At 40.1% G+C, this 26,330-nt stretch overlaps 1 protein-coding gene across 9 annotated transcripts in view; it reads right to left on the bottom strand.

Annotated features, from left to right (window-relative positions):
• The window catches only part of LOC147029691 (zinc transporter ZIP6-like), a 211,175-nt gene that overhangs the window by 117,669 nt on the left and 67,176 nt on the right, over window positions 1-26,330 (bottom strand). Inside the window, exon 2 of one of the 9 annotated variants that reach the window (XM_085872924.1) lies at window positions 22,087-22,189. The exons of 7 other annotated variants lie outside the window; for them this stretch is intronic. Coding sequence is in view for 1 of the 2 variants with exons in the window: in XM_085872921.1 (XP_085729047.1) it covers window positions 6,567-6,588 (22 nt within the window). In the remaining variant the exon portion in view is untranslated. Of the gene's footprint in view, window positions 1-6,566; window positions 6,604-22,086; window positions 22,190-26,330 lie in introns of those variants that run through there. One more of the 9 variants, XM_085872921.1, reaches the window with a different exon arrangement.

The raw sequence follows: 26,330 nt of genomic DNA on the forward strand, positions 1-26,330 counted from the left end.
GTGTGTGTGTGTGTGTGTGTGTGTGTGTGTGTGTGTGTGTGTGTGTGTGTGTGTGTGTGTGTGTGTGTGTGTGTGTTTTTGTGCGTTTGCCCGATTTTCAAAACAACAACAAATTGGAGAAATTGCTCATCCCTTCATTATCCCAACTGTGAAACTAAAATGGCACTTGTGGAGCACAGTCTCACCTCGAGTGTTCATTCTGAACAAAAACACTATTCATTAAACTGCACACGCTACCATTATGCCCCATTGCTATTATGGCCATATACCTGTATCCTCCATGCACCCAATTATGTCACATCGTTTCTTGGCACGGGTTATGAATGTCACAAATTTAATTCTTTACTCACATTCATCCAGAATGATTGGTGTTGGCTTGATGGTTTGAGTGGTGAGGCTTGGGATCCTTGGATCGTGAGTTCAAATAACTCTTGGCTGTTGAATTAATACCAGGTGGGGTTGACTCTGCCTGTCATCCTTCCGAGGTCGGCAAAATGAGTGCCAGCATGCTGGTATCCTGTGTCGGGGTGGCGACCCATCCAGGATTGTGCCCAATTGCCAAGGAGACTGCTTCGGCAGCACCAAGACTCTGCATATGGTCCCAAAGGATGGATCCAGTCATGGATAAGATATTGGAAGTTTCAGGTTTGTTTTGGATAAAGATTTAAATTCAACAAATTATGGCTGAATTATCACTTCACTAATGACATCATCATCATCACCACCATCACCCTACATTTGCCACGGGAAGTTGATGACATTTGCCAAGTTTCAATTTTTTTCGTTAAGCCGCTTCAGAGAAAATGTCCAATTTTTTTTTTCCTTCAATCCAATATGGTTGCCATACCATGTGGCCTGTGACATCAGAGAATAAAATATTCTGAGTGGGAAGTCCCTCCGATGTTTAAAGTTTTGCTTCGATCGGAAAAGCAGTTGCAGAGAAAAACATCTTTAAAGTGAAAATATACAGACGCGTACACAAAGACAGGGGAATTGCAATGTCTCACACTCCCTTTGGGGTGAGAATAAAAAGTGAGAAATAATGTAATTCACTGTGTCTGTCTGTCTATTCGTCCATCCCTCTGTCATACTATTCCTCCTAAACTATATGGATTTTTAAGCAGTGCAACCACTTCAATACACTACGGTATGTCCTTCCTTCCATCTGTCCATCAAAAATGAAGAAGAACCTCACCAACCGATGGTGTTTCATTTGTTTCTCGTTGCCCTTGCTGAAGGAGAGGGAATTGCGTTTGGGTCCTTTGTCTGTCTCCAGAACCGCTCGTTCTGTGTGTGCATGTGCGTGTGTTGAAGAATCTCTCAATGGTGAAGAATCACTTTAAAAATTCTAGTCGTCAGATCCGGATCCAGATCTTCACCAAAATCTAATCAGTTCGTGCTCGTCACACACCCAACCTGTACACAAAGTTTCAACCGAATCCATACAAAACTTTTTGAGATATCGTCCTAGATATCGGTTTCACCCTCTCTCTCAATGGTGAAGAATCACTTAAAAAAATTATCCGATCTGGATCCATAATCCAGATCTTCACCAAAATTGAATCAATACAATTCTTCCTTGTCACACCCCCAACCTGTCCATCAAGTTTCATCCGAATCTGTCCTCAACTTTTTGAGACATCGTCCTATATATCGTTTTTGGCCCTTTCTCTCAATGGTGAAGAATCACTTTAAAAATTGGAGTCGTCAGATCCGGATCCAGATCTTCAACAAAACCTAATCAGTTCGTGCTTGTCACACACCCAACCTGTCCACAAAATTTCATCTGGATCCATCCACAACTTTTTGAGATATCCTGCACACAAACAAACAAACAAAAAAACAAAGACAAAAGGGGTGAAAACATAACCTTCTTCACCTTCGGTGGCGGAAGTAATAAAAACAAACTCTTCGTCCTTCATCTTCTTCTTCACTTATGATCATGGTGAGTCTCATTCAATCCCATTTCTTATATCAATTAAATTCAGAAAACACTTGCTATGTTCAATCCCTTTTTTTCAACATTTCCATTTTATTCATTTAACAGCAATATATCGCCCTATCAAACAGTATGTCAGATTATACACCACCTTTTGCTCTACTTTCAACACAGGTGAGAAAAGGACACGAAAAACAAAAACAGCTGATATTTCAATAATTCACACGATTTTTAAAGGGTGAAAGTTAATTTTTCACTGGGTACCCATTCCAGTTCACTGAAATGCACTGCATCAGCACAAGGTCCGTTGGAAAACAATGCAGAAAGCTATCAAAACTTTCCATCATTTGACTGCCACCACCAATCCTCCCCGGTACCCCACCCTTCAAGGTGAGGCCAAGAAACAGGTAAAAGGCACAATCAAGTTGGCTTAGCTGCCCCTGCCTCCTTGCCAAACAAAATGTATCAACAAGTGAAACACAATACATGTATTTATTTTTTTTCAGGAAAAAAAAAATAAAAGAGAGAAAAGAATTGCATATTATCAGATGCAGCTAACGATCCACTAATACCGATGCAACATGAGCAATTGATTACAGATCATTTGTGGAGTTTGACACATTTATACCTGAAACTGCACAATGAAATCACCAAACGGATGTTAAAATTTGATCACAGCCCTTTACACCAAGAACATCCAATGTCTGCACATAACATCCTTGAAAACGCTCCCTGGGCTTCCGAGCACTTCTGAATGATATGAAGATTAAAAGATTTAGAACCATTTGGGAATTCTTTCAGGAATGTACAAGTTAAGGGTTCATTGCATCATGGAGTTAGAAAGGTTTCCAAAAAAGTATTCAGGTCAGCAAATCGTGAGAAATAATTAATTCTCTGCCATGAGGCCAAAAGTTAACGAGATATGTGACAGACTGAAGAAAAAAAAAAAACAAAAGACCGAGAATCTGCTTTTCAGCATCAAGTTGGCGGAGTGATGGAATTCCATGGTGTGACGGAATTCCATCGATGCACACTGAAAGCAGTTTCTCGTGAAGAATAAATAAATGAGAGTTCGTATTATCCCGCATGCGAATATTCGCAAGAAGAGGGCATAGTAAATGGTGTTGTGAGTTTGAGATGTGCCAAGGCTTCGATGGTCCAAATTACCGTCTCACTGTGTTTTTATGTCTAATTGCGAGAGCTGCTGATCAGTTGATCCTTGTCGTTACAATGACTAATTACAAGGGCACTCGGTGGAGCGCATAACTCCGTCACGTAATGCCTGATCCACGATAACATATCTGGCCCAATACATTTTTAAAACATCATGCTATACAGTACTATATCGTTTTTGTCTCTATCTCTCAATGGTGAAGAATCACTTAATTTCTTGTAGTCGGATCTGGATTCGGATCTTCACCATAATCGAATCAGTTCTTCCTCGTCACACACCCAACGTGTCCACCAAATTTCGTCCGAATATGTCCACAACTTGAGATATCGTGCTACATATCGGTTTCGCTCTCTCTCTCTCAATGGTGAAGAATCACTGAAAAATTTATTGCAGTCGAATAAATGCCGAAGGTTTATCGCCGTTGATGCAGAATCTTTAACACGTCACATGATTTCTTCATGTCTTTTTTGACACCTTTAAAACCAGTCAAAGTTTCATGTTTGGAATGATTTTCAATTTTGCTTGACTGCCAGACAGGCAAACAGAGTGAAAAAAATTAAAAAATTATCTCACTCCTCTCTGGGCACATGCAATCGGGACAAATTCAGAGCCTGTTCCATACTGTTCAACAGCAGGTTTGTTTTCCAATAAATGCTCCGGTTTGTGTTCAAAATAGAACATTCCAATGAAATCAAGTTGTTCCTCGATCATAAAAGTGATGTTTGCAAAGAGACAGACAGACAGAAGTAAACCAATTGCTTAACCTTGATTTTCGCTTCGTATGTGCAGGGTAAATATCGTTGGAATTGCATCTGATTGCAGTCAGTTAATTCCACCGTGGAAGCCAAAAATTACCAGATCTTCGATATTTCTCTTGTCGCCATCACTGCTATGCTTTGTCACAATGAAAAAGTCTCCCATTTAATGTGAGGTATAGGGCTTTCGAATCACAGGAAGATGAATAATATAGCTACATTATTGTGGCATACCCATAAATGCCCTTATTTGATGGGGGGGGGGAGGGGGGGAACTGAAGCTGTAATGAGTAGATACGAACAAAGCATGCCCTCTAAGCGATCATAATCCAGGAACCTTGAGCAATGGTACATCCCAGAAAAGCCTGAAGCTGAACATTGAAGGTTCTAAACGTAAAACAGATGCTACGTGTCTACAAGAGATTCAACTTTCACTCGCTGCCAGTCATCTTAACATTAAAGGTAATGAGATTGTGCGTTTCGTCTCCACATAGAAAATATGGCCATGCCACTGATGTTGGAGCAGATCTTGCTGTCGTTTCGTAAGCAGCCTGTGGCTGCTGGTTGCATCATTTTCTGGAAGCTGTCGCTGTGCTGCTGATACAGTTCCCCTGTTACCAGTCAGCTGGTACTAATTGCAGACCTCAGAAGGATGACAGGCCGAGTCAACCCACCTGGTGTTATTTGAACAGCACGACAGGAGCTTCTTAACCGTTAAGCCAAAACCAGGCTTGTAGATCTTGCTGATACATAACAAATTCCAACTAATTCACACTTCTGTGATATTGTAACATTTGGGGCGGGGGGGGGGGGGAAGAAAATGTACAAACCCCCAAGCAAACCTCAGTTTTCCCTCCCCTGCCATTGATGTTGGACATTGCAACAGTCATCTTATCACCTGGGGGTATAGTCAGACTAAAATCGAGTTGACTTTTTGGCCTGATCTTCACTTCCTGACCTTCAAATCTCATCCATGACCCAAATTAATGGGGTACTTTTTCAGTCTACCAAAATAAAGCAAGGCGGCTCCCCTGAGCTCAATTGGACCACAAATATCAATATAAGCACTGTATTGAAAACCTCCCACATAGTCAACATTGTCTGATGCTTCAACCAAAGTTGGAGTAAACATTATATGTAGAGGTGTATCTGGATGATCTGGCTGTTATGGAGGAGAGGAAGTGGGAGATGCAGGAAGTACTGGGGGAATGGAAGGAGACATTCGGGAAACATGGACTGAAGATGAGTATGGAGGAAGACTGAGGTGATGTGGGTTGGGAGGGAGAGAAAATGAATGAATATCAGGTTAGAGGGGAAGGAGATCAGACAGGAAAACAGGTTTGAGTACCCAGGGAACAGTGACCAGGGATGGTAGGACAGAAGCAGAGTAGATGTGCGGAGGAGGATTTGGTTGAGTGTGAATGCGTGGATGAGGGTGGAGGGATTGATGGCAAAGAGAAAATATCTTGAAGGACATTGAAAGGGAAAGTTCTGGTGTCTTGTGACATGCTAGCCTGCCTTAAAGGCCTGAAAATGGTGGCACTGACAGAGAGACAACAACAGAGGCTGCAGGTCTGCGAGACCAACCGAGTCAGGATGATTGTGGGAGTGAAGAGGGTGTATAAGGATGATGGATGAACTGAGGGAGATTGATGTGCAAGTAAGCTCGACAGGGAGATTGGTAAAAAGCAGTCTGAAGTGGGCTGGTCACATGGTGCGGATGGGAGAGGAGAGAATGGCAAAGAGAACGGATGGATTTAGGGACCAAGGAAGCAGTCAGTACAAGAGGTAGACCGAGGTTGAAATGGGAAGATTGTATGAGGAGGGATATCAATAAGGTGGGGTGGTTGGAGACTGGAGAGAGTTGGCTGAAGACAGAGATGTGGAGGAGTATTGTAGTCAAGGGGGGCAGAAGACTGTTAACATTGGACCTCACCCCTTCTAAAGAGGAGAGAAGAAGGAGTAAACATACATATTGTGAGCATCAATTAAAAAAAAAAACTCACTGGAACTATCACAAAGTAAATTGGTCCAGTTTTACACAACTTGCTGACAAGCTACATCACTCATGTACAATAGAACGTCTCGGTGCAACATTGGAAAAGCTCACATATGATTGAAAAAAGCCATTTACAAAATTGCCAAATCAATTCCAAGATAATTTTTTAAATAATATCCACATTCCTTGCCCAGTTGATGAGTATGGAAAAACTCACAGCATGATGAAAGTGGTGATGCAGACATTAACACACACACACACACCTTTCAGAGAGCTTGAAATGCTTCGAGAACAACGAGACGGGAGCAGCACACTACAGAACTACACACGTCAAGACCCAATTACCAAGCCTGACCACCAATCGGAAAACGTGACGCCACTCAACAAGCCTCCAAGATAACGCCATCACAGTTTCTTCAAGCAATATTGCTGCTCAACTGATAAACATCGCAAAGATGGAAAAGGACGAAAAATTTGAAAAGGAAAAAAAGACACAATGGCAAGACAAACAATGTATACCTGAAAACAAAGAACACGCCGCAGCAAAAACAAGGATGACAAAAACAACAACGAACACAGGTAATGGCTGCAAGCTTGATAACATCTCAACCTCAAATTCCTGAACATCCTGAGGGAAACTAGCAGACACTGACTCGTCATCCTTATATCCCTCGTCAACCAGGAGAATAAACTACCTACGATATGGTGCAGACCATTTCATCCGGATCCGTCCCAAAAGCCTCGCTAAATCTCAAGAAAGACCAATGACTTGCAGGCATTTACCACCCTGTACTTCTTTACGAAACTGTGTGTATAAATAACTCCAAATACTTAGCATTCAATGAATTTCCACCACCATTTATAGTATCTTGAGCGTCGATCAAGCAGGTTTTAGACAAGATTGCAGGAACTAATCAAAGGCCGGCAAGAGGCATCTACCTTGAGAATGGCTTCCAGACGAGGCAGACGACAGGCACAGTATTCTTAGATCTTACTGCTGCATATAGCAAGCACATCATACAAGCTTACTGTACAAACTGTGACTAGTCCTACCGAAATAGGTTTTCATGGCAAAGAAACTGCTGTTGAAGGGATGCTGTTTCCAAGTTTTACTTGGACAAAATAATAATAATAAAAAAACTAGTTCCTGCAGGTCTCAAAATAATTGTTGACCTCAAGGCTCAGTTGCAGCACACACTTAACAAGCTTTGCAGAAGTGATATCCCCAACAACATTGCCAGATGTTTGAAGTGCAAACTCTGTCTAGAAATAAAGGACCAGGATTTCAGTCCTTCAAAAGTATGCATCAATGCTTCCGAGACAGAAGGCATGCTATTACAAATGGGAAGAGCATATCTGGCCATACCACAAGAACATATCTGGCCCAATACATTTTTGAAATATCATGCGAGAGATCGTTTTTGGACCTATCTCTCAATGGTGAAGAATCACTTTAAAATTTTTAGTAGTCAGATCCGTATCCAGATCTTCACCAAAATCTAATCAGTTCGTCCTTGTCACACACTGAACATGTCCACCAAATTTCATTCAGATCCATCCCCAACTTTTTGACATATCCTGCACACAAACATACATACAAACAAACAAACAAATGAAATTGCTCGTTGAGCAAGGAATTGCCGGAATAACTTTGTCATATCTCCATGATCTCTGCAAAAAACAAAAACCTGGAAATCAATTTGGTTCTTATAAGTCGATAGTGCTACTGTTTAATGAGTTATAGCACTTCGTTTGGTCATGATCATAATTTGGAAGTCAATCGGACTTGAAATGGCGTTTGTATCGCAATTTGAAATTTTTGACCCGACCCCCCGACATTCGACCCCCGACCGCTAAGAATGGTGTTGGTGTGACACCCCAATGAGATGTGTGGTTGGATGCAGAATTGGAAGATGCACATTTTGGAATTGGTTTGAAGTCGATATGACCATTTTAGCGGACGTTATTGCGAAAATAAGAATTTCAGTTTTTCGGTGACCTTGACCTTGACCTTTAACCTCGATTCATCAAAAACGACAAGTGTCTAAGTTGGACCATGGGCAATGTCTGTACCCAGTTTGGTCATGATCGCTAAAACGGTGTGGCTGCTACAGGGTAAACAAACACACAAACAGACAAACAGACAGACAGACAGACAGACAGACACAGAATGACACACACAACCGACCAACATAATTGCCGAAATCGGAAGGATTCCGGCAATTAACAAAGAAAAAGACGTCGTGCAGAGCACGATGCTTGCAAACTCCACCCCCCCCCCCCTCTCCAAAGGTTGCCATGGATGCATCAAATTGTCCATTTCATTAAGATGAAAATTGACAACCTTAATCAGAACTAAGGTGAATCAGATGAAAACTGATTTTGTTTCAGATTGAAATTGATGATTTTATAAGTTTTACCTTGAGTTGACCTTTAACCTTTTGACCTCAAAAATAGTTGTTTCCCCAATTCAGTGACGCAATGTGCAAATCCTGTTTAAATTTCAAGTCAATTGGATGAAAAAAGACAATTTTAGAAATTTGACTTCAAGATGACCTTTGACCTCAAAATCAATAGGCTTCTCAATAGAGACTACCTCTACAACTTGGTGAAGTTCCGTGAAGATTGGTTTTAAATATTGTGACCTGTATGCGATTGACAGACCGAATAACAAAATCGACTGACCAACATTCTTGAAAAATCTTCGATTTTGGAAGTAACAGACAGACAGACAGACAAGAAATAGGTGAAAACAACCTTCACCTTCGGTGGCGGAGATAACTACGATTCTCAGGAGAGCGCATTCATCCGCCAGGCTGACTAGTTTATGTTTTGTATCACACTAACAGGCCGGCCCTGAACTAAAATATAATCAGCTTATTCTTGTCACCGAACCAACTCATCCACCAAGTTTCATCCAAATCAGTCCATAACTTTTGGAGATATCGTGCTGTATGTATTGTGTTTGGCCCCATCTCTCAATGGTGAAAAATCATTTCAAACATCCGAGTATCCGGATCGTCACCACAATGTCAATTCGTCCTCGTAACACACTCAACCTGACCACCAAATTTCATCAGAATCCGTCAACAACTTTTTGAGATATCCTGGACACAGACAGACAGATGTCAGACAAACAGACAGGGGTGAAAACAACCTCCATCCATTTTCAGTGTGTGCAGGTAAGTCAAGAATCAAGCAAAGTGCCAAAAAGAGCTTCCAGATAAACCACACAAAGGCCAACAAACAGTTCACATCTTCCCAAATGGGAACAGGCTCATCAATGACCATAAACCTGCATATTTAGGCATTACACTGAACCCTACCATCATTTTCAAGTAACACTTTACAAAAACAAAAAAGGCAAGACAAAAGTTGGTGATCAAACACACTGGCTCAACTTGGTGAGACAATGTGTAGACATTGAAAAAGTCTAAGCTTGCATTGTGTCATTGTGTTGTAGCAGGGTATTGCTCCACAATATGGTTCAGCTCCAACACAGGAATCATAATCAAGAATATGAAGGAAACTATGCTAATAACAACAGGTACAAATTTAATGGGGCTAGCTCTTCGGTTTCACCTTCCGCACCATGTGGGTTCGTACATCGTAATTGCTTCAGATGTAGTGAAATAACATGTCGTGAAAAAGACAAAATGGGGCTTTCATGACTCCTTCACGTTAAAAGATGCAGGGCAGATGCTCATTGGCTGCCTGGTTCCCCCATGGACTTGCACAATGCCCTTCACCCAGCAACAGAACTTGGTTAACAAGCGAAGACCAACACAAATGACTTGATCCACTATGTCAACCGGTCTATACATGCACTATGTCAATACGCATACACAGCTGCTGATCATCAGCAGGGCAGAAACAATGTGCTCGCGTGGCAGGCGACAGTTGTTAGCACGTCGACAGTTGTTAGCACGTCGTGCAGCAAGTGCTGAGACCTGACTCAATCTGTGCCCTGCTGCCTCATCAAGTTAGGGGTTTGATTTGGCTTATTAATCAGCCTTTTCACATCACAAATAAACGATCAGCAGTATGTTGTCCTGATGAGCCCACAAAAAGGGTGAAATCTCGATCGACACCTCTGCTTTCGTCTATTCGTGACCAGAGGATTTAATCTCCGTCTGTAAAGGCTTGAGTGCCATTTGGATGGCTCCGAGTTTGAAGGTGATGTGTTGGCAGAATTTATAATTTATGTACATGACATCATTGTGCTTCTCTGGTTGAATAAAATCACATATATATATATATATATATATATATATATATATATATATATATATATATATATATATATATATATATATATATATATATATATAATATCTTGAAGTGAAATAATCTAATTCCTGAGCCCTTTCCCTTGTCTTTGTTGATACCAACAGAAGCTTCACAAGATACGAATTTGTTACCGAATTCTTCAATATATAAACATCACTCACACCAATGGAATTTGTTTTCCATCATTACAAATTAGCACACACCAGAGTGGTTCTGAAGAACGAAGGACATGTGAAACATGAAGAAATAACATTCCACGATCAACAGTTTTTGTCCATTTATCAACCGCTATTGTGATCTTTGAAAACTTTGTGATGGCGCCTGAGATGATCGATTCTTTTTCTACATTCCAGCAAAAAATCCCAACGACACATAAATCCTTTAAGAGTTCATATCATGGAGAATACCAAAATAAAAGCTTGTACCAATTCTGATGTACAGGCCTTTCATGCCCAAGGTAGTTTTCTCTATATAATCAAACCGAAAAGCATGGTACTCAAGTGAAGCTGAAAAACACGGTGTTTGTTTGTCACAAACCGTGATGTGATGCGTATAGCGCCACCTGATGGTGATTGGAGAGGATATTACAAGTCAGCTGTGGAGATGTTGCACTGTACAAGTGATATAGTGCAAGCGCTACACTGACCTCTGCCAGAGGGAGTGCCCAGGGGGTATACTCCCCCACAGGGAGTGGGTGTTACATGACTACCATCCTGGGATTCCCTTACTCATCCATTTCCTGGGATTTCCTGAGATTCATAGATGCTAAAATGTTTTGAATCATCCAAAAAAAAGAGGGTTAATATTTTCATGGCATATAATGCAAAAAATAAACTGGAAAGGCACTCGGTAGAGGGCACTCCTCTGCTAGGCTGAACAGTTCATGTTTTGCATCTCACTGATAAGCCAGATCTGCATCCAGATCATAACCAAAGTCTAATGCGCCAAAGTCTAACCAACCAAACATTCATCAGGTTTAATTTACAGGATACACAGTGCCGGAATAACTTTGTCATACTCACATTCAGCAAATAATTCACACGCTCGATCCACCTGAAGGGTGGGTAAGCTGCTAGGATGAAATATTTTGGCTGAATGGCAGTGTGATCCCACATTGGGTTAATAGGCTGCAAAAATGAAAAGGACTGCAGTTATCAGACATGACATATTGGGGAATGAACTAACAGGACCAAAGAAGAAAAAGGAGGAGAGAAAGGATGGGAGAAAACAAAAGAAGCTACAAGTAAGAGGGTTATAGACTTGGTCAGGTGTAGTTAATGGGGTTAGAAAAGAATGTGGGTGGGGATGGTGAGTTGAGGTGATTGGGAAACACAAGGAAGCAAAGCTGATTAAGATCACAAAGATAAGAGGGTGGATACAAAGAATGGCAGCATCAAAGGTATTTGTTGATATGATAACATACCGTCAGGCACCTTGGGGTGGCAGTTTGCATTGCCCCGAGGGCAGAGCTCTTATAATTGCTGGCTTGGATAGCAGATTGGGTCAAACAGAAATCTGCACTCCCAACCTCCCAAATGATATAATTTGGAGCCTAATTACACTCTGGGAGTGAACAACCCCACCACCTTAATTCCAACCAAACAATTTACAGCGTACAAGAACACAAACTTTATGCTTATTATAATTTTAAGAACAGAAATGAAATTATACAAAAGAATAAATAACCTGGGGCAACCATTATTTACTGAACAATGCTATGCGAAAGTACAAGGGGAAGAAGCAGTATTCAATTGATTTGGAAGAACTAAAGGATAAAATTTTAAAATAAATTTAAGGAGAGGCATCAGGACTGAACTCAGCTGAGGACATGGATAGCCAGAGCTAGGAAGTTGAGGAAGAGATGACTGTTAACAGCCAAAGCTGCCTGAAAACCATGTGATGGTAATGAAGCCCTGAAGATACTGATAGGGAAGCCCCGAGGAGAGGAAAAAACATGCAAAGTGGCAGAGTGGGTACAGGCGAGAGAGCCCTGAGGGTTTTCAAGACACACAGCACCATATTGGTGGTACTGTTTCGTAGATAAAGGCAGTAAAGGGCATCGGCAGCGTTTAAGAAAGCAGTCGCAGTAGGAAAGCCCTGACAGGATAGGTTGCTCACAAAACAACCCCTTCAAATTTCTTACAGGTGGAGATGGATTCAGATGTTCACCAAAATCGAATAAATTCGTCACTGCCACACACCCAACGTGTCCATCAAGTTTCATCAGAATCCGTCCACAACTTTTTGAGATATAGTGTTGTATATCGGTTTATCCCGATCTCTTAATGGCGAAAAATCACTGAAAAAATTCTCGTAGTTGGATCCAGATCCAGATCTTCATCAAAATCGAATCATTTCATCCTTGTCACACACCAACCCTGTGCACAAAATTTCATTCGGATCCGTCCTAACTTTTTGAGATATCCTGCACACAAACAAACAGACAAACAAACAAATGACACACACAACCGACCAACATAATTGCCAAAATCCGAAGGATTCCGGCAATTAACAAGAAGTCGTCGTCGTACAGAGCACAGGAATTGCAAAATCCAGAAAACGAATTTGACCTCAAAAATAATTGGTGGTTGAATTCAATGACTAATTATGCAACACCTCTCCAATTTTCAAGTGAATAGGATGAAAATTGACAAATTTAGAAATTCGGCCTATGTTGTCCTCAAAAAAGAATTGGTGGTTGAATTCAGTGACCTGATGGGAAAATCCTCTACAAATTTCAAATCAATGGAATGAAAATCGAGGATTTTGGAAATACCACCTAAGTTGTTGACCTTGGGCCTATGATGACCTCAAAAATGATTGGCTTTTTCAATTCATTGACCTGAAATATAAATCCTCTTCAAATTTCAAGTCAATCAGATGAAAATTGAGGATTTTCGAAATCTCACCTAAGTTGTTTTATCTTCAGCCTATGTTGACCATTTGACCTCAAAAACAAAAGGCTTCTTCCTTATTACAAACTCGACCATGTGGTAAAGTTTCATGAAGATCAGTCTAAAACTGTGAACTATCAGCGATTTACAGAGACAGACAGACAGACTAACAAAATAGACTAACCAATTTAGTTCAAAAATCGAAGATTTTTCAAGTTACAAACACACTGACAGACAGGAAGGGGTGAAAAACAACCTCCTTCACCTTCGGTGGCAGAGATAAAACAATTCATAAGTATACATTTTTAAAAACTGTGAATATGCGAAGCACGAATGCAGAAGTAGGTCACACTTCATGACCTGCAAATGCGTGGGATCCGTGAAAGTTGCAAATCCACAGATAGCAGGGTCGACAGTTCAGATTTTATAGACTCGCTCATATTCTAATTGTTCATACTTCACAGATGCACTCGCATTCTAATTTAATATACTGCACAGATGTGCATACTTTGCAGGCATACATTAAAATTGTTTATACTTTATAGACGTACTCACATTCTAATAGTACATACTTTATGGACGTACTCACATTAAAATTGTACATCCTTTATAGATGTACTCACATTCCAATTGCACATACTTTATAGACATACTCATATTCTAATTGCACAAACTTTATAGACGTACTCACATTCTAATAGTACATACTTTATGGACGTACTCACATTAAAATTGTTTATACTTTATAGACTTACTCACATTCGAATTGTACATACTTTATAGACGTACTCACATTCTAATTGTACATACTTTATAGACATACTCACATTCTAAATGTACATACTTTATAGACATACTAACATTCTAATTGCACATTGCAAATAGACGAACTCACATTCTAATAGTACATACTTTATGGACATACTCACATTGAAATTGTTTATACTTTATAGACTTACTCACATTCTAATAGTACATACTTTATAGACGTACTCATTCTAATTGCACGTACTTAAAAGACGTACTCACATTCTAATTGTACATACTTTAGACATACTCACATTCTTATTGTACATACTTTACAGACATACTCACATTCAAATCGAATATACGGCACACATGTGCATACTTTATGGACATACTCACATTCAAATTGTATATACTTTATAGACGTACCCGCATTCTAATTGTGCATACTTTATAGACCTACTCACATTCGAATTGCACATACTTTATAGACATACTCACATTCGAATTGTACATACTTTGTAGATGCACTCACATTCTAACTGGACATACTAAAAAGACGTACTCACTTTATAGATATACATTCTTACTGGACATACTTTAAAGACGTACTCACATTCTAATTGTACATACTTTAAAGACGTACTCACATTCTAATTGTGCATACTTTATAGACATACATTCTAAATGGACATACTTAAAAGACGAATTTACATTCGAATTGTACATACTTTAAAGATGAACTCACATTCTAATTGTACATACTTTAAAGACGTACTCACATTCTAATTGTACATACTTTAAAGACGTACTCACATTCTAATTGTACATACTTTAAAGACGTACTCACATTCTAATTGTACATACTTTGTAGACATACATTCCAAATGGACATACTTAAGACGAACTCACATTCGAATTGTACATACTTTAACGATGAACTCACATTCTAATTGCACATACTTTATAGACATACATTCTAACTGGACATACTTAAAAGACGTACTCACATTCAAATTGTACATACTTGAAAGAGCACTCACATTTTAATGAGACATACTTTATCGACGTACTCACATTCTAACTGTACATACTTTAAAGACGTACTCACATTCCATTTGTACATACTTTATAGACGTACTCACATTCCAATTGTACATACTTTATAGACGTACTCACATTCGAACTGAACATACATTATAGACGTACTCACATTCTAACTGTCCATACTTTATAGACGTACTCACATTCGTACTGCACATACTTTATAGACGTACTCACATTCTAACTGCCCATACTTTATAGACGTACTCACATTCGTACTGCACATACTTAAAAGACGTACTCACATTCTCATTGTACATACTTTATAGACGTACTCATTCTAATTGCACGTACTTAAAAGACGTACTCGCATTCTAATTGTACATACTTTAGACGTACTCACATTCAAATCGAATATACGGCACATATGTGCATACTTTATGGACGTACTCACATTCAAATTGTATATACTTTATAGACGTACCCGCATTCTAATTGTGCATACTTTATAGACGTACTCACATTCGAATTGTACATACTTTGTAGATGCACTCACATTCTAACTGGACATACTAAAAAGACGTACTCACTTTATAGACATACATTCTTACTGGACATACTTGAAAGACGTACTCACATTCTAATTGTACATACTTTATAGACATACATTCTAAATGGACATACTTAAAAGACGTACTCACATTCTAACTGTCGATACTTTATAGACGTACTCACATTCAAATTGTACATACTTGAAAGAGCACTCACATTTTAACGAGACATACTTTATAGACTTACTCACATTCTAACTGTACATTCTTTAAAGACATACTCACATTCTAACTGTACATACTTTATAGACGTACTCACATTCAAATTGTACATACTTGAAAGAGCACTCACATTTTAACGAGACATACTTTATCGATGTACTCACATTCTAACTGTACATACTTTAAAGACGTACTCACATTCCATTTGTACATACTTTATAGACGTACTCACATTCTAATTGTACATACTTTAAAGACGTACTCACATTCGAACTGTACATACTGTATAGACGTACTCACATTCGTACTGCACATACTTTATAGACGTACTCACATTCGTACTGCACATACTTTATAGACGTACTCACATTCTCATTGTACATACTTAAAAGACGTACTCACATTCTCATTGTACATACTTTATAGACGTACTCACATTCTCATTGTACATACTTCAAAGACGTACTCACATTCTAACTCTCCATACTTGAGACGTACTCACATTCTAATTGTACATACTTTATAGACGTACTCACATTCTAACTGTCCATACTTTAGAGACATACATTCTAATTGTACATACTTTAGAGACGTACTCACATTCTAACTGTCCATACTTTATAGGCGTACTCACATTGTCATTGTACATACTTTATAGACATACTCACATTCTAATTGTGCATACTTTATAGACATACATTCCATTTGTACAAACTTTATAGAGGTACTCACATTCTAATTGTACATACTTTATAGAGGTACTCACATTCTAATTGTACATACTTTATAGACGTACTCACATTCTAATTGTACATACTTTATAGACGTACTCACATTCTAATTGTACATACTTTATAGACGTACTCACATTCCATTTGTTCATACTTTATAGAGGTACTCACATTCTAATTGTACATACTTTTTCAACGTACTCACATTTTCGACGTACTCACATTCTAATTGTGCATACTTTATAGACACACATTCCATTTGTGCATACTTTATAGACACACATTCCATTTGTGTATACTTTATAGACGTACAGTTAAAAAAAAATAGAGAACGTGTATGACTGGCTATTACGCGGAGCGTTTGTGGCCGACGTGAGCACATTTTTTGGGGACAAACAAACAGACAAATAAACCAATGTCACCCGCAGGCTGACCCGTATCTTGCCAAAAGGTGACCACGTGTGACTTCTTTAAGGTCACACTGAGGTGAACAGAGCTGCTATCCACCAGGAGCGACTCCTTGAGGAATATCTGCCTACGAGAGATTCCGATGAGAATCGTTCTACAGAGTAACTATGAAAAATATGCGTTTGCCTCATAACGTCACCAAATGACGTCATAATGTCTCAAGCTTGACATATCTAGAAAGCACTCATCGAGGTGTTCAATTTGAGGTACTACACGATATGGTTCCTAAAACTTGAAAATTTGACCTTGGGGTCAAATATGTTTGACCTGAGGCGCTAACCATGAAGGGCAAGGCCAATCGCCACCAAAAATTAATCAGCTGAGCGCCAGACCATGAACTATATTCCCATGAAGTTTGAAGACTATCCGATCAAAATTACTCAAAAAATAAGGGTTTCGTCGACTCCCCTGATTTGCGACAAAGTGACCTTGACCTTCAAAATTTTATGCGCTGAAAGGGACCTCTATAGGCCTCTGATATGTGAAGTTACAAAAATTTCCAATGACAACTGTGCTCTGCAGAGTGATTTATACGTGATTACAGACCAAAAAAAAATAAAAACAACAACAAAAAAAAACATATGAAGGCCAAGGCCAATCGCCACCAAAAATTAATCAGCTGAGCACCAGACCATGAACTATATTCCCATGAAGTTTGAAGACGATCCGATCAAAATTACTCAAAAAATAAGGGTTTCGTCGACTCCCCTGATTTGCGCCAAAGTGACCTTGACCTTCAAAATTTTGTGCACTGAAAGGGACCTCTATAGGCCTCTGATATGCGAAGTTACAAAAATTTCCGATGATAACTGTGCTCTGCAGAATTTTTTATATGTGATTACAGACAAAAAAAAAAAAAAAAAAAATACATACAAGCTGACTAACATATCTTGCAAAACTTCGTTTTGGCAAGATAACAAATCCAAATGCAATACCCTCTCCTCTGGCGAGGGAAAGTTGAGAGTTCAGAGAACATGATACTCCATGCAGTATTCAATTGTATACTTCAACTTAAATAAAATCATGATTTTAAAGATTGTTAAAAAAAACATTCCAGAAGTTTCACATGATTAAAGCACTCTTAAGCATCCCCCTTTTTCACCAACCATAGAGCATGACCGTGTACTGCTAAACTGGAGGTTCTTGGAAGTGAGTGACAAGAATGTGATTTGTGTTCCCCAGTATTCACGTATATAATTTAATTTTTAAAAATAACGATTGTAAAAATCGAAGAAATAAATAAATTCCGGAATTAACCAACATTTTCACTATCTATATGCCTGGTGTTGGCGAAATGGTTCGGGTGGCAGGCTTTGGATCCTCGGGTCCAGAGTTCAAATCCCTCTCAGTGGTTGAATTAATACCAGGTGGGGTTAACTGGGCCTGTCATCCTTCCGAGGTCGGTAAAATGAGTGCCAGCATGCTGCTATACTGTGCCGAGTAGCAACCCGTCCAGGATTGTGCCCAATAGCCAAGGAGACTGCTTAAGCAGCACCAACACTCTGCACAGAGTATAGTCCCAATCTCTCTCCTCCTCACAGTCTATAACACAATCTTCTTAAACACGTTACACATGAGTTATTAATGCCTGCTGTATGTTCTTTATTGCAGTAAATTTCCTGTTTGGAATGGTTTTTAATGTTGTTTGACTGCCAGACAGAGTTAAATGTCACTCCTCTCTGCGCATGTATATTCAGGATGAATTCAGAGACAAAGTACGTTAAAATGGCAGAGCTTGTCTGCCTATTGATGTTCCAATTCATACTCGAAATAAAACATTACATATAAAACCAGAGGGGTAGCACTCGGTAGAGTGCAAAACCTCCGCCGCCAATACTGCTTGGTCACTCAAGTGAACCTGATATCCTATTCATTCAATTTGACGTCAACAGTGCTCACAGAGTTATAGTTTGCAACTTTCCCTTTTACATACTCAATTAATTCGTCATAACTAGATTCCTTGAGACAGAAATTGATTTTACGTGGGTATATCCACCTGAAGTTCCAAAATCAGCCGCATTTATAATTTTGGCATGTTTTTTTGTTGTAAATCACTTAAAACATGTAGAAATGCAAAAAAAAAAAAAAAAAAAAAAATCAAATATTTTTTTCAAAATGGCCGCCATAGCGGCCATATTGAATTTTGGACCAAGTCCAAAATCTAATGGCATGATCCTTGGACCATACCTAATCCCCCCACCAAGTTTCGTCGAAATCCGTCAAGGAGTTTTTCCGTAATACTGTTCACAAACAAACAAACAGAAAGGGGTGAAAACAGTAACCTCCGATCTTCGATGGCAGAGGTTAACTCGAAGGGAACTCGGGAGAGCACATACCTCTGCCGTGCAATGCCTGATCCAGCAGAACATATCAGGGACAATAAATTTTTGAAATATCTTTCTAGATATCATTTTTGGCCCAATCTCTCAATGGTGAAGAACCACTACGAAATAATAAAAAAAAAACCTCTTATTCGGATCTAGATCTGGATCTGGATACAGATCTTCACCAAAATAGAATCAATTCGTCCTTGTCACATATCCAATGCGTCCACAAAGTTTCGTCCGAATCCGTCAATACCATCTTGAGATATCGTGATATTTATCGTTTTTGGCCCTCTCAATGATGAAGAATCGCTTCATTTTGAGTTGCCGGATCCGGATTCGGATCTTCACCAAAATTGAATCAATTCTTCCTTGTCACACACCCAACCTGCCCACCAAATTTCATCAGAATCCGTCTGAAACTTTTTGAGATATCATGCACACAAACAAACAAACAGGGGTGAAAAAAAACAACCTCCTTCCACCTTTGCTGACAGACGTAATGTTGTTCCTCCATCAAAAACAACGTTTTTGCAGACAGACGGACAAACTCAAGCAAATGCTTAACCTCGCTTTTCATTCCACTCATGCGGGGTAATTAAATGATGCAGTTTATTTCGTCAGTCACTGAAGTTGGACAGAAGTGCTGTTTTCACCACTGTCTGTCTGTGTCATTTGTCTGTGAGCAGGATATCTCAAAAACTTGCGGACGGATTCACACAAAAATTGGTGGACGGGATGGGTGTGTGACTTGGACGAATCTATTTGATTTTGGTGAAGATGCGAATGCGGATGTGAGATTTCTTCTTCTTTTTTTTTTAAAATTCACCAAGCAATTCTTCACCATTGAGAGATGGAGCCAAAAACGATATATAGCACGATATCGCAAAAAGTTATGGACGGATTCGGACGAAACTTGGTGGAACAGAGCACATTATCTGTAGGGTGATTGCAACTTCCCCACCAATGACAGTGACACACACACACACACACACACACACACACACACACACACACACACACACACACACACACACACACACACACACACACACACACACACACACACACACACACACACACACACACACACACACACACACACACACACTGAAGTTTGTAAAACTTATTTGCCGACTTGGACATCTATGTTTTATCTGGAATAAAAGTTACATAACAAAGTTTTAATTTCATCTGCATGGCAATTAACTATCTAAAACTGCAGCAGTCATACGAGTCTCTTTGTTCATTTGTTTGGTTTCTCTCCAAAAGTTAAGACATCTATCTTAACAGAGTCAAACATCATGACCAACAAAAGAAATAGCACAACATACATTTCCAGGCATTCGTCAATAATAGAAACCTTCAAGAATGTAACCGCGCAAGTCATTGCAGATTGACCGTAATGAACCCTATGGCCCGTTTGAGGCCAAACAGCGAAACCATAGCATATTTTAAATGCACACACGGTTACCTTTACTAATCGGTTACCTGTTATAATCCCGAGCAGGAATTGGCAAGACAGCTTCTTCTATCCCAGTTTAAAGTGGTATGTGCAGAGTCTCACGCAATGTTTTGTTTTAATTTTTATTCACAAACATATCTGGCCTTGTTCCTGCCCTCTCCTACCTCTGCCCTCCATAAGCCACACATATGTTCCTCAAGATTCCATCACCTGATTACCCTCCCAAAGTCCAGACTATTTGCCCACCTGCATTCATTTGGCCCCTTATCCTCCCAATTGTGGAATTATCTCCTTGTGTCAGTGGTCTCGTCTTCATCGCTTCCGACTTTCAAACGCCTTGGTTCTTTCCCATTCCGATCCTTTACAGGCTATTGTTACTCGTTTTTGTGTTATCCGTCCTTTCGTCATTGTGCATGCAACCCCCACTCCTACCCCACCTCACCTCACCCTCTTCCCCAATACCCTTTGATAGTTTGTTAACCTGCTGCCGTTTAGTGTTCAGCTCTTCCATGAGCCTCGACACTCATCATGCATCAGGGCTCAGATGTTTGACAAAACAACCTCGAAAGTTCTACCCAGAGACTATTCGGAACAGCTTATTCAATGAGAACACAACCACTCAATCTTAAGAAATATTTTGCAAATCTTACAAAAAAAAGATAACTATTTCACCGAATAAAAAGCGTCACAGAGGTGACTACTGAGAGGGGTTTAACAGATATGGAAAAGCCACGACCTCACCCACCAAACTTTCACATTGCACGAAAGAAAAACTTATCGCTAACATTTGTACATCATTATACTTTTAGGTGCAGTAAACACCATTCCAATAAATGGGTTATAAATGAGTTATACACTCGCTAAATGAACCCAAAACATGCCGATGAGGCCTTGCAAAACATCAACCTGCCTCAATCACATTCCAACTCCACTGGAACGCAGGTGAATGATGATGAAGATCATTTCCATTCGGGCTAACAAAGGAAATATTAATAAAAATGAACAAAATTCCAATACTCATGATAAATTAATAAACGCTTAACTCAATGTTGGCAAATAAAAAAATAATTATAATAAAAAATTGTTGTGTACTTCAAATTCAACATATTTTCATACAAATGTTCAAAAAAACATCGAGGAAATGAAATCAGTATTTAAACATGGGATAACGAAAAAAAAAAAACACATGGTATGCGAAATGCATACAAGGAGGGTCAATAAGATGTTAAGCAAACAAGCCGATAGCAGCAGTAACCATGAAACTTACCCCACGACGTTAAATGCTCCAGAGCTCAGAAGTTTGACAAAACAACCTGGAAGGTGTAACCCACAGCCTACTTCGACCAACTTATCAATAAGGATACAACCACTCAATCTCACCAAGTTAAAGTGATCAACTCCCTTTGATTTCTGGGATTCCTCGATATTTGTAAGCAGCATAAACAGACCAATGAGAGATGGAAAAGGTGGATTTACACTTTACCTTTCTCCTACAAAATGCCTTGACCCTTCAAACCAGCTACTCATCTCCCATTCCAGGTCCAACTGACATTTCCATACCAACTCTTTTGTTCCTCTTATACCACCTGGGGGATAAATTCATTTACATAAACCTCCTATTCTTCCATTCATTCTCAATACAGCAAAGCATTGTGAACTGCTTTCAAATGTTAAACAGCCTTTTAACTGTTATCTCCCACCCCCTGCCGACCCCGGTGGTTTGTCCAGAAAGTGAGGTTTGCAGTATGCACGAGTCTAACCAATGCTTCCACCTGAGATTGGTTGTAAACTTGGAAAAATATAGTACACTTAACACCAAAATGCAAGCTATCGAGTAGAGATGGAGAACCTCCGGCACGTGTCATGTTTTGATATTTTGTTCACTATGTTACGTAGCAATCATCACTTCACTCGAAGACAACATCAGAACAGCAACAGGTATTCCACCCAGCATGAACACTATCCTCAAATCGAAAGAAAGCAATCTCAGAAGATATAATAGACAAGCATTCTCGATTAAAATTGATATTATGACTACTATGAAAATATGTACAATTTCGTGTTATTTTTGTTTTGTTCGCATCAACAATCAGAATGTCGAGTTGTGTCAAAATCATTTTTTACATCTGCAGTAAAAAGACAAAACAAGAAGGGCACTCGGTAGAGCGCATACCTCCACCCCGTCATACCTGATCCAAGAGAACATATCGGGCCCAATACATTTTTGAGAAATCGTGCTGTATATAGTTTTTGCCCTGATCTCTCAATGGTGAAGAATCACTTAAAAAAAAAATTCTCGTATCCAGATCTGGATTAAGATCTTCACCAAAATCGAATCAATTTGTCGTGGTCACACACCCAGCCTGCCCACCAAGTTTCATCCAAATCAATCCACAACCTTTTGAGATACCATGCTATATATTACATTAGCCCTGTCTCTCAATGGTGAAGAATCACATTTAAAAAGCTAGAAGAGCACTCGGTAGCGCGCATACCTCAGTCACATAATACCTGATCCACAAGAACATATTGGGCCCACTACATTTTTGAAATATCGTTCTCGATATCGTCTTTGGCCCCATCTCTAAATGGTGAAGAACCACTTCAAAAATTGAATCATTCTTGTATCCAGATCTTCACCAAAATCGAATCAATTCTTTCTTGTCACTCGCCCAAAGTGTCCACCAAGTTTCGTCTGAATCCTTCCATAACTTTTTGAGATACCGTGCAACATCGTTTTTGGCCCAATCTCTCAATGGTGAAGAATCACATTAAAAAAATGCTCGTAGCCGGATCCGGATCTTCACAAAAATCTCATCAGTTTGTCCTTGTCACACACCCAAGCTGCCCATCAAATTTCATCCAAATCCATCTGCAACTTTTTGAGATAGCCTGCACACAGACAGACAGACAGACAGACACACAGGGGTGAAAACACAACCTTCTTCCACCTTTGGTGGCAGAGGTAATGATTAGTTACATTCCTTATTACCTCCACCACTAAAGGTGGACGGAGGTTACGTGTTCACCCCTGTTTGTCTATCAGTCTGTCTGTGAGCAGGATATCTCAAAAAATTATGGAAAGTTTCAGATGAAACGTGGTGCTTGGGTGTGAGACAATGATTAATCGATAGATCTTGGTGAAGATCGGATCTGGATAGTCGAATTTTTAAAGTGATTCCTCACCATTGAGAGATCGGGCCAAAAATGATATACAGTAAAGGACGACGTTTCAAAAAGTTAACAGTAAGGCAACAAAACGCATTGTGCTCTCCCGAATGCCACTGTCCTAGTCTGCATACCACATTGTTTAAATCACTGACATTACTTTGCAAATAACCACCCCACAGCAAGTTTAACAATGGCTGTTATAGTCCCTCAAGGAGAAAAGGTCCCCCCCCCACCCCAACCACCGGCTTGCAATAGAATATTTGGACAAACCTATCAAACAAGGGCGGCACTCGGGAGAGCGCATACCTCCTCCACGCAATGCCTGATCCACGAGAACATATCTGGCCCAATACATTTTTGAAATATCATGCTATACAGCACTACATCGTTTTTGGCATCATCTCTCAATGGTGAAGAATCACTAAAAAACTTAAATAATTCTCATATCCAGATCCAGATGTTCACCAAAATTGGATCAATTTGTCGTGGTCACACACCCAACCTGTCCACAGTCTCATCTGAATCCGCCCAAAACCTTTTGAGATATAGTGCGATACATTAGTACTAAGGTCCGTCATGCCATTAATATAGAGGAAGTACAGAATGTGAAACAATGACTACAAAGAAGACAACTCAAAAGCAAGCAGTCTATGATGAAGCCGAGTTGGGCTTCGAGCAAGTTGAAAAATGGCAAGGCTGGAGGAAGCTCAAACATACTTCCTGAGATGGTGAAATTGCCTTGTGAGGAGAAGAATATTCAGAAGCTGCTATTGGACCTCATGCACACAGTATAGGAGGAGAGACAGATGTCTCAAATGGGTTGATGAAATCCTCATTCACATCTCTATGAAAGGAAACCTCAAGGTGTGTGATAATTGGTGAGGTATTGCCTTGGTTAAAGGGTTTGGGAATGTGTTGGCCAGACTTATCCAAGACAGATTGCAGAATACAGCAGAGGAGGAGCTCCAGGAGTCACAGAGGGTATTCCGTTAGGGGCATGGATGCTCCAACATGATTTATTCTGTGCACCAACTCATAGAAAACACCATGGGGCATTATTCGAAGCAGTTCCTTCTTTTGGGAGACATGAAGAAGGCATATGACTCTGTGCCCCATGCAGCTCTCTGGTGTGCCTTGAGGAGGCTTGGGATACAAGATCTGATTGTTGACATCATGTGTTCATTTCATGAGGGCATGAAGGCATGTATGCCTGGGTCAGTGGAGAGCTCCTGGAAAAGATTTAAAGTGGGAAATGGCCTGAAGCATGGCTGCACATAAGCACCGGTGCTGTTCAACCGCTGTGCCTACCTTATGGTCGAGCAGTGGACAGCACAGGTGGCAGTCGTAGATGGAGCTGGAACCTACCTGCATTTCAAATTTGATCGGAAGTTGTTCGGGAGGTCAACTCAGAATGCAAAGAAGATATGACTGACATACTGCCAGTTTGCAGACGATGCAGTAGTGTGAGCAGCGTCAAGTGTTGGGGCAGAGCAGTCCATGCTGGCATAGACTGACGTAGCCAGAACTTTCGACCTCCAAGTTGGCTAAAGTAAAACCAAGATAATGGTGGTGGGACATGCAGTTCAGGATGAGGAAGAATAAAATACAAGTTGGAGATCATGTGATCAAGTACGTCGAGGGATTCATAGACATAGGCTCCCTCATCGCCTCCAATGGCAGGATAGATTCTGAGGTGGACAGACTCGCAACGAGTGCTTCTAAATATTCTGGTGCCCTGCGCTCTGCTGTGTTAAAGGACAGGCATTTGAACATCAGCATTGAGTGGCAGGTATATCAGGAATCGGATACTCCCAGTGTTGTGAATGCTGGACACCTCAAGAGACTCAATGACTTTCACCACTGTTGTATCTGCACCATCCTCAGAGTCACCAGCCGGCAGCAGTAGGAACATTACATCACTTCTGAGATGACCAAGATCTGTGGAGAGACAGAGACGAAAACAACCATGATGACCAAGTGCCAACTTGAATAGTGAGATAATGTGGCTCAGATGTCCAACCATCGCATCCTCAGGATGACAGTATTTGGTTGGTTACCTCAGGTCCGCTCCTCTGGGAGACCTCAAATGAGATGGTGAGACAAGAAATGACAGGACATCGAGGCTATGGGGATATCGGGCAGAGAGTGGAATGAGAAGTCCTCTCAAGACGAGTTGGATTAATACATACTTGCTGGAGGCTTCAAAGACACGGACGACCTTCCAGAGATGGAAACCAGGTAGAGAAATAGGCGCATTGTCAGGAGTGTGGGAGGAGCTTCTGGAGAGCGCAGCAAGAGATAACCCCCCCCCCCTTCCTCCTCCTTGCAAACCCTAACCCTAACCCTAACAAGCCAAAAATGAGACAACCAACTGGCTCATTTTTCCACATTGAGGCAGAAAGGCATCATCCATTGGATGACCTGATTTCACTGTTTGTGTGCATGTGCATGCCACAGCTTGCAGTTTAAACAAATAATACTGTGGATGGAACATGATGCACATCTCATCTTATTCGTACTGAGCAGCAGTTTTTGGTAATGCCTTCGAGCAATGTC

This window comes from Eptatretus burgeri, chromosome 3 (assembly GCF_056783735.1).
Source record: "Eptatretus burgeri isolate ZD-2024b chromosome 3, Ebu_testis_v1, whole genome shotgun sequence".
Lineage (NCBI taxonomy): Eukaryota > Metazoa > Chordata > Myxini > Myxiniformes > Myxinidae > Eptatretus > Eptatretus burgeri.